The sequence below is a fragment of the Aythya marila genome, assembly GCF_965140915.1.
Source record: "Aythya marila genome assembly, chromosome: 14".
NCBI classification, from domain to species: domain Eukaryota; kingdom Metazoa; phylum Chordata; class Aves; order Anseriformes; family Anatidae; genus Aythya; species Aythya marila.
The window spans coordinates 5394594-5406768 of record NC_139055.1 but is presented as its reverse complement, the minus strand read 5'-3'; the positions used below and the strand labels follow the sequence as shown (position 1 = coordinate 5406768).

General features: G+C 35.1%; 1 protein-coding gene across 1 annotated transcript in view; it reads right to left on the bottom strand.

The window, feature by feature from the left end:
- Nucleotides 1–12175, bottom strand: part of DOCK2 (dedicator of cytokinesis 2) — a 188082-nt gene that overhangs the window by 149261 nt on the left and 26646 nt on the right. The window contains exons 15-22 of the mRNA XM_082771334.1: nt 11137–11235; nt 9997–10069; nt 9818–9921; nt 7657–7840; nt 7445–7542; nt 5736–5825; nt 5380–5480; nt 1745–1879 (exon numbers count right to left, since the gene is read on the bottom strand). Coding sequence (XP_082627460.1) covers nt 1745–1879; nt 5380–5480; nt 5736–5825; nt 7445–7542; nt 7657–7840; nt 9818–9921; nt 9997–10069; nt 11137–11235 — 884 coding nt within the window. The remainder of the gene's footprint in view (nt 1–1744; nt 1880–5379; nt 5481–5735; nt 5826–7444; nt 7543–7656; nt 7841–9817; nt 9922–9996; nt 10070–11136; nt 11236–12175) is intronic.

The window sequence follows — 12175 nt, the reverse complement described above, 5'->3', positions numbered from 1 at the left end:
AATACAAAAGATTCGTCTCAGAGAAGGCTATTTTAAACCTTCAAAAAATAATCCTAAATCCCAACTTCTTTCAAGGGAATAAAATATACAAATCCATTTTTTCCACATTTCCTCCTTTTTCATAGACCAGTCTGACAGTCTTGACTGTGACAAGTTAGATCAGAAAAACTTGAGACAGATATTCAGTATCAGAATATACTGTTGTTAACTGATTCCTTATTTTTTTCAGCAGGTATATTCTTACAAGAACAATTACAGTCTATAATAATAATTGTCCAACTGAATATAGTTTCAGACCTTTGGTTAACTTTGGTTAAGGTCGTTGTAAGGAAAACTAAAACAAATAGATAAGTACAGGTAATCGCTTGAATATGCATCGTATTGCAACAACTCCATTTATAATAGACTGTCAGATGTACACACTTAAACAAACAAGCAACAAAAAATCCCTGGCTTCTCTGACCATCAGCCTTACAACAAATTTTCCATAATGCTCTACACAATGCTTCCTCCAACAAGGCTCACAATATCCCCTTTTGCCATGACACCTATTAAAAAAATTAAAACTAAGCTTTTGCACTGCTAGCTATATTCTATCCCCATGAGTGCCATCCCCTTTGTTTTTACAGCTTCTCATCTTGTTTGTCTGTATCTATCTATAAATAGCAAGTTCTTAGAGACAAAACTATTTCTAAGGGACTATTTACCAGTAGCCAACCACTTCTGAATTTACTCTTATTTCAGTCAGAATTTCATAATTCAACAAATAATATACTTAATTTAACAAAACTATATATCCATGTGGAGTTTTTGAAAAACTGGGCAGAGTAACAGAGAAAAGTTGTATTAGTGCTCTTACTTACCAAAAAGCAGATAAAACCAGAACACTTCCCTGTTCTGTTGGCTGCCAACCCTCAAGTTTTACAGCCAACAATTGGGTGTACCCACAGTCCTGAATCTGTCACTACCTATCTTCTGGCACTGCATCTCCAGGGGAACAACGGAACAAGTACTATGGGGGAAATAGCTGGGGATAAATGAGAGAGCAGGAATGAAGAGCAAAAAGAGGATGTGGATGGGATCGTTGGGATGCAGGGAGAATACTTAAAGGCCAGTGGAGGAAGTGGGGGCCACAGTCATTACAGTATAGTTTTCTTCCTTCCAACTCCTTTCTCCTTCTCTCCCTTTTCCCTATACCTGAATACCACTCATAAACAACACACCTCATCTGTTTGGCTGAGCTATACATATCTAGTCCTTTTAGAATTTCTTATAAGCTCCTGCTTGTCTGTAACTCTACATTCAGTTGGACAATGATTACTGAAAATTACCTTGTTCCTTGCAGTCTGAACTTCTGAACACAGCTATCTCAAGGACAAACACACGGCTTCATGCCATCTGTCACAATGTTTGGGCATACACTGGTCTTAGGCCAAGCCATCTGATACAAGAAATAATCATCCTTTGAAATTGGCTGCTATTACTAAATACATCTCTGGAGCCTACACTGTAAATCACATAGCAATTATTTGAGCATTCCCTCTCAAAAAATGTTATCTTAGCAAAGTCTGTATTTTAGGCCAGTGGCAGTATAAGAAAATGTTTGTGTTTTATTTACAAAAAATAATTAAAAAAAAAAAAAAAAAAGAACAACTGTTCTGGAATCAAATTCTTCTGTTTCACAGGTCTACTACTCTTTGTGGTATTGCACTGATAGTTAAGTGGCTATAGCATGGGCACTTACTGTGAAAATAACGTCCTTGATCTCACAATGAACTTGAAAACATATTCCAGTGCTTTCAGAGTTCTTAGGATAGGTTCACATTGCTCTCCTCGGCTGGAGGTATCCAAGTAAGTCTTCAGAACACTCATTAGCTTCCTGTAGTTAAAAAAGACATTTTTAAAATAACCTTTTCTAAAATTAATTTCTCTAACTCATTTGCCAACTCTAAGAGAATATTTATTCTTAATCAAGTATTCACACAACAAAACATACAGCATTTACTTTTGTGTTAATGCCACACAAACTCTATCAGAATAAAAGAAATGAGCAAATTCTTAACTGCACAAACAAGAAACAAATCTGAAATCTCAAACTAGCAGCATAATTTCACACAATCCTGGAAGTGTTTTAAGAAATGGTTATTAAATATATGTGCAAGCTAGCACAAATGTTATTTCTGCCTACCTACCTGCATTAAGTAGCAATCCAGTGATTCAATAGCACCACATGCTTTAAATTAACTAATTGTAAATGTTTCAACTCTCCTGTACACTGCAATATCTGCTTAAGGTATGTATTTTTTTTTAAAATACCTCCTGGTTTTGTATCCAAAGGTAGTTTTTGCTAAACCAACACATAGCCTGTTATCAAAGTGCAAAAGCTCATCTATAAATAAAAGTCCCTATATTTACAGTTTTAGTTTTATCCTAAATGATTGAAGTAATATTAAGGATGTAATCTTAATCATAACAAGGCCATAAAAAAAAAATCAAATCAGTGTGTTTTATTTTTTCCCTGCAGATCAATACAACGATAGGAACCTACTATCCCCTACCCCAAACAAACTCAAACGAGTACTTGGTTGTTGATGAAATTTAACAGTTCACCAGCTGGAATGATGAAACATTATGAAGTAATTATTCTATCTGGGACATACTCACATGGAAATAATAGTTCCAAGAACCTCTAGCTACTGCACAAAATATAAACATTGTCAGCCCCACAGCACCAGCCTCCAGATTGCAGAACCAAAATATCATACTTTCAGCCTCTCAGCCTTCTGGGGCACTATATCCTTTTTTTTTTTTTTTTTTTTTTTCCATTTACTGATTCATATCACTTCTCTGAATTCACAGCTTTACACTGAATTTGAATAAAATTTATCTAACTTATATGCAGTGTCAGTCCACTCAAGGTCCCTCAACTCTCAATGTTAAGTCCTTTCGTAACTCTACATAAGAACTACATACAAATGGATGACTAATCAGAAACTGAGTGAAGACCTCACAGTTTGACCAAAAGACCGTATCATTAAATGGAGTCAAAACATCTATTTAGGAATGACTTTCAACAAATCTTCCTTGCTTGACTGACCTACAAATTCTATTGGCCTAATCAGTGGCACCTGACAATGGGAATCTAGGCATTGCAGTCTAAGTACAGGCTATTACAAAAACTCTTCACATTACACTGGAGCAAGGATAATTAGCAATGCATCATTGCTAGCATCAGAAAATGCTTCTAATAACACAATGACAACTAACTGCAGGAAAGTTACTGACCAAAGTTAATCTGCTGCTGACCTGGCAACTTATTTCCATGTACTATAAATTGTCACGCCTCCAATCCAGAGCTTTTGAGTATCTGCTCAACTCTCCAGAGGCGTATAAGAACTTGTGTTTAACTTGGACACTGGGTATAAAGGAGCAGGGAAGAAAAGAAAAAAGTGAAGAAAAAAAGTGAAGAAAAGAGGCAAGGAGAGGTAATATTTTGCTGATAATACCCAACATTAAAAATATGCTCCTATGAAAAATATCAGACTAATGTTTGATCACAAAACAATTAGTTTAATGTGTCTTACTACTTTATATCAAGTGAAGGAAACAAAAAAGTTTTTTTTTGTTTTGTTTTTTTCTTTAAACCTCTCATGTATCATGGATATTGTTTGAAATGTGAATCAGCAGAAGTGATGCATGGAACTCCAAGATCACCCTCCTGTCCACCTCCAAGGAACTGCAGCCATCAAGTATGATGAAATGTCAGAAATGAAAGCAGTTGCTACAGTCAACTCTCCTTTTCCACAAACCTAGGGGCACCTTCATGTGAAAGGAAAAGTGGTCGTAGTACGTCTGAGACACAGTATCTCCTTCCTGACTATGAATTAGGCCATATACAGTTATCTGTATTTCATAAATGATTCTTGAAACAGACTGTATCATCCATGGTATACTAGGAATGAATGGCTCCAAGAAAATGCAAGATTTTGAGAACAACCTTAACCATGATTTTGCCTCTGCAGCCTTGATTAAATCATTAGAAAATGCTAGTCAGGTAAGTCTTCGAAAGACTTCAAACAAATTAGGCAGTCCTAAGAGGTTCTGTACCAGATCTTCTCTACTTTCACAATACCAATGCATTAAATTGCATGTGCTAATTACATATGGAATGAAGGAGAATTAAAGACCACATAGTTAGTTGCTTGAGGTTTCTGGGCTCAATAAAGCTGACTTCAGCTTCCCTAGAACATGAGAAAGGATTGACTGTGCACTGCAAGCAAGCGTATCTTCTAATACAACATCTGGGGAACTTTTTCTGTTGAACTGGAACTGGTGCATATTCATCACAGAACAGTACAATATATTCTCACCTATTCCAAACTTTCAGCTAAGGTCTTTTATCTTTTATTTAAATCTCCAATTAAAGTCTTGTTTCAATCAGTTGAACTGCCAGGACAAGACTGAATGATATATATATATTTACAATATATATATATATATATGCATTTATATTTCATACATCAATTATATATATATATATATATAAAAAAAAATGTAAATGAAATATATATATCCTATTGGCACTTCCCAGAGACGTGCAGAAACTGATTAACATCATAGTTCTTCATAAGCCAAAGCAATTTTATCCTACTGCCACCTCCAAAAGTATGTTTAGAATAAGGAACAAATCCAGTATAAAATTTATTGCATAATGTGTCTATGTGTCCCCACAGTTTTTGTTCTTTTCTATTAAAGCATATCTTCCCATTTGGGCATTATATGAAAGATCCAACCACTCTACCTTCCCACTGGAAGGACCATGTAGTAAATAGTAAGATTCCAGTTCACAACAGACCGTGTAACAAAATTGAAAATTTGATTTAAATGCACCTAAACCTTTCAGGTACAGTACCAGATAGTGAACTGCATACAAAGATTATTTTTATTTTTTTTTCCCCCGTGAATTTGTTTGCTCTAAGAGAATATCTGGAAACCTACATAAATAAATGGGTTAATGACATCCTCAGGTCCCCACTTAAAGCATTTCAGATTAAGATCAGGAATGTAAACGAAGAGGATTTATAGCAGATTTTTGACAAATTTGACAGGATACAGATGATGTGTAGACACAGCAACATAATTCAGATGAGAAAAATGAATGTCAAAGAATTGTTTAACCACAAATCAATTACTTTTTGTCAGTTAACTCTACCTATGGTCACATCTGTTTCTCACAGGCAGGTCTGTTTCCAGATAAGCAAAAGCAGCGTCAGAACAATTTTAATAACTACATCAGAAAATAACGCTATTTCCTTTATTTAATTTGATTGCAGAGGCTTTAGAATAAAGAAAAAAGAGAAAAAAAAGAAAAAGACTTACTTGTATGCCAAGGTTGCACTAAAATGCTGTTGGATATATGCTTCCAAAACAGTGTTAAAATGCTGAAATTTACGGTCTGCAATGAGTCCTATGATATATATCTGAACAGAGATGGACATAATTAGCCTTTTTTTAAAGTCACACTTCAAATGAAAACATTACTCTCCTGAAACATTTGTGATAAACCACTATTTTTAAAGTGTCTTTTTTTTTTTAATAGTTTTGGAAATAGTAATATCCTATCTTCTCTGCAGAGATTTTGAGTCTACTTTCTTGAGATAAACAATGTGATAGTTCATTCACATTCATAGGATTCTTGACATTGACAGATTAAATCACCCATTGCCCATTCTTACCAGTGCATCAAAGACAAGGATATCATACTCATTACTGTGGGAATGTTCCATCATGATGTTAAACAGGGCATCCAGCGTATCTTGGAGAAACTATACAAAAACATGAAAAGACAAACTGACAACCAATTCAGCTTGAAAACCACACAATTCAATTTTCAGATAGGAGACTTTTTCTCAAGAGGGGATTTTTAGAGGCCTTTACTGAAGTATCAGCCAAATTTAGAACACATTTCTGAGGATTTAGGCTCTAGTTTCTTTAATTTATGAAATTAAATCCTCAGACATCAGCAATCAATAATATATACATAGCTCAAAGCTTATGGAATTAAGCTAAAAATGTTACATAAACTAATGATAGTTATCTAAAAGTGCATTCCTAGTTCCTTAGCGATACATATTGTAGTTGCTATTGTTACCTACATATGGTGATTAAAAACATGCTTCCAACTTCTGTGTTCATATTCAAATCTCTTTAAATCAAAGGATAGCTCCCCAGTGACTTGGAAACCAAGTCACAGAATCATTTAGGTTGGAAAAAAACTCTAAGTTCATCCAGTCCAACCCTTAACCTAGCACTGCCAAGTCCACTATTAAAGCATGTCACAAAGCTATACATCTAAATGAATTTATGAATTTTGACCTCCAGGGATGGTAACTCAACCAATTCCCTTCTTTCATTGAAGAATTCTTCCCTAATATCCAACCTACTTTCCCTCCCTCTCCTCCCCCCCCCCCCCCCCCCCCACCACAACTTAGGGCTCTTTCCTCTTGTCTTAGCACTTGGTACTTATGAGAAGAGACTCATCCCCATTCTGCTATAGACTTCTTTAAGGTAATTGTAGAGTGTGGTAAGGTCTCCCCAAACCTCCTTTTCTCCATGCTAAAAAAAAACATCAACTCCATCAGCCACTCCTCATAAGACCTGAGCCACTCATAAGTCTCTATTGTTTTATTGTTTTTTTTTTTTGTTTTTGTTTTTTTTTTAATAAATTTTCCCTCCTCCAAAAGAAACAGGAGAGGTGTCAAAGAAACAGGAGAGGTGTCTACTGCTTTAGTTTAAAAAAACAACAAAAAATGTAAGAGACTCCTAATCTGAATAATGGAGTCACACTTAATTTGATTAAATCTAACAGCAAGAACCACTTATTTGTTCTTTCATCATTTCAGACTTCACAGCAAAATACTCCTTTCAATCTTATAATTAATTTTGGTCATTTTGGAGACTATTACTTCTACTTCTTTGTGCATCAAAATAGAGAATCTATCTTAAATAAGATTACAAACTCTTACTTCAGAAAGATTTTCCAAAGATATTTAGCATGTGTCACAGCACAATACAACTAAAGATCTCTCACACAAAGTTTAGACTAGTTGACAACCCGTAACAGATGAATCAACTGAATCTTGAAAGACAAAGACAAAATGGAAAGCCTGTTCTCTGGGTAGAATCAGGCACTAAGAAGAAAAAAGTATAGTTCTAGACAGAAAGAGGTGTTCTTGCTTTGTTAATTTCAAGATCAGTTCTATGTATGTCTGTCCTTATCAGCATTATTTTAAACTTGTGATCATGTGTGTTTCTACATACACATCCATATATATTGCATAAAATATTAGTAAAAGGCAAAGTAGAAATCTGATAAAAGCGTCCAGAAAGGAATCCAGTATTGCATCCTTATGCACTATTTCCAGAACACCAACAAAAGATATACTTTCACAACTTCCTCTCCATCCACAATCTTCAGTTTTTCCAGGTTTTCCTGTAGCAGCTCTGGCTTCATACGCCACTTCAAGAGACCTAGTAAGCCCACTAATAGAAAATAAATTAAACAAAAATTAGACAAACATTAAAATTTAATATGTGATTTCTCATTTGTGCAGAAGTCTTCCTTCTAAAATGTCTACCTGTTTAAAAGATACATACCATTCTGAGTTAACTTTGTAGAACAAACCAGAGTTGAAATATAAAATGCATCTCGTGAGCTTACTGAAAGGCCGCCTACAATACTTGAGTTCCTGCCTATGGTCGCTCCTTTATTTTCTATGTGTTGACGTGTAGAAGGTAATGTCAAATACGCACTAGAATCCTCCATTTTTTTACTGTCACCCTGAAAAAAATAATGTATTTATCATTTATCACTTACTTCACAACACTGGATTTAAAAGTAGAGTTATTTTGTAAAAGTAAATAAAAAGATATGTTTCTATGGACTTAAATGAATGCAATTAAATTAACACAATAAAAATAATAAAGAAAACAAAAGCCCCAGCAGCAAATGGGCTTCACAAGACTACAATGAACATACTGTGAAAATTCAAAAATTGAAAAGATATGTGTTTTAAGGGTTCAGGAAGGAATTATGATATCACTAGCAGAATAAAAGCAAGATCAGACTTCTCATTAAGATGTGACTAGAGATAGAAGATGAGACTACTGAGCATCACCTTGAAGACTGTACACAGGATACAGGTCATATGGTAATGATGTCTGCACACAATTTAAGAACAGAAAAATTGATTGATAGGGTAAGAATAGCAACTCTATTTTGATATGTTTATTACAGCTTCATACCTGGACCTTCAACATAAAATTTCAGGACAGACAAGGACATGGTGAGATTATATTTTACGTTTGCCAATATGCTGTAGTGAATAAGCAACACAGATGATGGAACTCATGGTTTTCAATAGCAGGAACACCACAAAGACCCAAGATGTATTTCCTGATCTATGTCCCCTCTCTCCCTACTACACCATTTCATCAAGCTGCATGCCATAGCTCTCACTGAGATTTGTTACATCTCAACTTTAGATTCCAACTCAGGACTGGGAGGCAATGAAAACTGCATTCTTAACTGTACAGAGTACATCATTTTTCTTTAACACAATTGGTAAAGAAAGTTCCCCCCATGCATTTATGAACTCTGTCACTTGAAGCTATAACACCTCAACAGATTTGATTCAATCCATTGTATCATATTCTTAGACTACAATTGCATGTATACAAAGATTTGCAAAAAACAATCTAGAATGATTTTCTAATGTTTTAGTTTGTATCTGCTTCAATGACTATAGTCATTGTCCTACTAAACAAGAAAGTTTCAAAAAACTGATTATAAATATATGTAAAATGACAAAACACGTAATCCTTAAGCTGCAAAAAAGACAGTATTACTGACTTTCATGGTTGTATCAATCTTGCCAAGTAATTACTTCTCAGAATTTCTGGAACCAGAAGGGTTCTGACTTCCATTTTTTTTGAGACAAGTTAGACGTTTTGAAAAGACCTGAAAACGTGTTCCAAAAGTCAGAAAGATTCCATGTCTGAAGGCAGTGAAAATCAAGTACAACTTGATTTAGTTGTATGTGTATCGCTTGCCATTTGTTATAGCAAACTAGTTTACTGAAAATAACACTAAGAAATAGAAGAAACAAGTAAATATTCTAGTGAATTGGCAATGCTTCCTGGTTCATAGTTCCTACTTGTTCTCCAACATAAGAAATAATACAAGCAAAACAAAAAACAATCTCAAGACATACGTTCCCTGCTTCAAGTCACAAAGTCATAAATCCAACCTATGTCCAATCAGGGTGAGTAAAAACAATGTTCTTTATGTCCAAAATCAAATTCCTGGAACTTTCAGTTTGGTATCTGAGAAACTATAAAATTGAATCAACAACTCTCTAAGATTACATTCTGTGATTGTTCATGTAATAAAGACTCTAAGTGAACAAAAAAACACTTCTCTTCAGCCCGCACAATGGTACATATCCAAGTACTTAGCTCTCACATTACTTCCTTTGTAATAGGAAAAGCCAAAATCACAATACCCAATAAAAATATGAGGAAGAGTAAGTGTCTCTCATTGTTCTTAAATCATCTAACTATAATTAAAATGTAATATTATGTTTACCAGCCAAGGAAGAAGTTGCACCTTTTTTTTTCCTCAGATGAAAATATAATTCTTGTCTTCAATGTATTAATAAAATTAATTTAGCACAAGGACAATAAACAATGCAGTCAAAGACGATAGTGTGAAACAAAGGTCTCTTAGGGAGGAAAAAAGAAAAAAAAAATCCAATACCTTTAGGACTAACAAATCATGGATGCCATCTTGAAGAGTTGTTCCATCCTCCTTCATAAGCCTTATGTAGGCCATTGCAAAATTCTTCTCTCCTTTATCTTTAGCTGCAAAACAAAAGATTTGCAGTTGGCTACTGATCGAGGAATTAAAATTCACTGAAGTAAAAATTCTCTACTCACACTCTTGAGATGACCTGTGTCTGAACATAAAGCGCAGATGTATCCTTTGCATGTCTTCAATAGGAACTGCTACCTTTAGTAAAATCAGAAAATACATATATTTTTATAATTAAATTCCTCTTCAAATCCTTGAGTAGTATCCAAAAATAATGACTGCTTTATTTTTAAAGTAGCATATGTAATTGTGACACGCATGCAACAGAAGACCAATTGTTAACAAAAAAAAATTAATAGCAACATGTTTATAATTCTAAATTTAGATCTGTATTGCATCAAGTTGACTCACAACTCAACTTCCCTTTAAATTTTTTACTGCATAACACACTTCATAGTAACTACACTTTTATTAACAAAAGGATCTACTGTTAATAATTCTATTAAAATGTTTCCATACAGACATCTGAAATACATATGAATTTTAAAAAACAAAATAGTACACAAACCAAAACACAGGAATAGTCAATGTTTTCCAAACAACAAATACATTTAAAAACACATTAATATTTCAAATTACACAAATGACATTCATTCCCTGCCCTGCGCTATCTTGGGGACACACCACCCCTTACTGACTGTGGGCTTGCCATACATGACAGTAGATGTCTTCATAAAAAATAAATTTTAAAAAAATCACACTATCAAGCCAGAGACATGCTTTATAAGAACTACTTCTAGAAGCTTCTAGGTATTTTTTATTCAAATACATTAAAGCCAGATTTAGTAGTTAGTAGTGTATATCTAAAGTAATTTAGAACAGCTTTTTTCTGTCTAAAAGAATATTTTTTAATGCCTCTTTCTGATTTTTTCAGGCAATTGAAGTTCTTCATCTCTAATATTTCGCAGCAATAAAACAAATGCAGTATATCATCTTTCATGAAGCTTATTAGGACGTGAGGTTTTCTAAGATGATCTCATTTGTTTTGCTAGATAAGATCTTAACATAATTTTTCTAAGCCAAATTTCAAACCTCAGTAAACACATAGTCCTAATAACTGATATCTGACTAAGACACTACCCTTGTTTTATTCGGGGTGAAGGTATTTTAAACCTATTTTATAAAAAGCTGATGCTGTGCAACATTACCTGAGGTACCAACAAGCAATGAGGAAATAGAGCTAGCGAAAAGTTTCTGCAGCCTACCTTTAATGTTTCCATCCAGCGTGGCTGTTTGACCTGGTAGTAGAGAACTGATCTGTATTCACTCACGGGTTTGTCTCCTGCTCCCAGGCAAACAGCATTCTTACAGAAAGGAGGAAAGAAACAGTTCACAGCGGCTCACTCATTTCTGTCAGTTATTGTCACTTGTGTAAAACCAACCAAACCGGCTGACCTGACGATCAAGAGCCTCCTCTGCCATCCCGCCCCCTAGTTTACCTCAGCGCCTGATGGGACGGGTGCAGGACTACATGCCCTCACTGTGCCATGCTGAGGCCATGCTCACTGAGGGCCAAAGTCCCTGGAGCCCACGGCAGCCCTGGACTGAAGGAATGAATGCTTCACACCTCAAGTACCATTCCCTGAGGGCCCAGCAATCAGGGCAACAGGAAGGCAAAGCCACTGCCATGGCCCTCAGGCCTCTCTCAGGCCTGGGAGCCTGGAGATGCAGTCCTGAAATGATACAAGTGTGGGACTGGCACATACCATGGGGCAGGAAGACCTGTCTGATAACAAAAGAACAAACAGAAAGGAAGCTTTGACAGGAGATGCTGTTTCCAACCCTCTGAACACAAGGAAAATGAACATTTTTCCAGAATTATACTGGGCCTAGAAGTAGATGGCCTTTTACAGGCTCACAGCGGGCTGTGAGGAAAGCTAGGTAACCAACAGAGAGGCTCCCTTTCTCTTCCAAATGAGGAACTGAAGTAACAAAGGCATCAATCACCTCAATTAGTGGGAAAGAAACACAATGCAACAATTATTTCACTTTATTATTTCTTTGACTTTTCCCCTGACTTTAAAATACTCTATTTTAGCACAGTCTCATAAGTATTGTTTATGTACCAAAAGTTACTTCTGAACAAAATGATACAGATGCACCAATATAACACTCTCCTGGATTTTTTTCCCAATGAGGATTTCTGATTTTTTCTTGTTTTTACATTTTCTGCCCCTTGTGCTAAATTTAATTTCTGCATTTCTTTTTTCAATAACCTGTACTTACTAATCACTTTAAGGACTT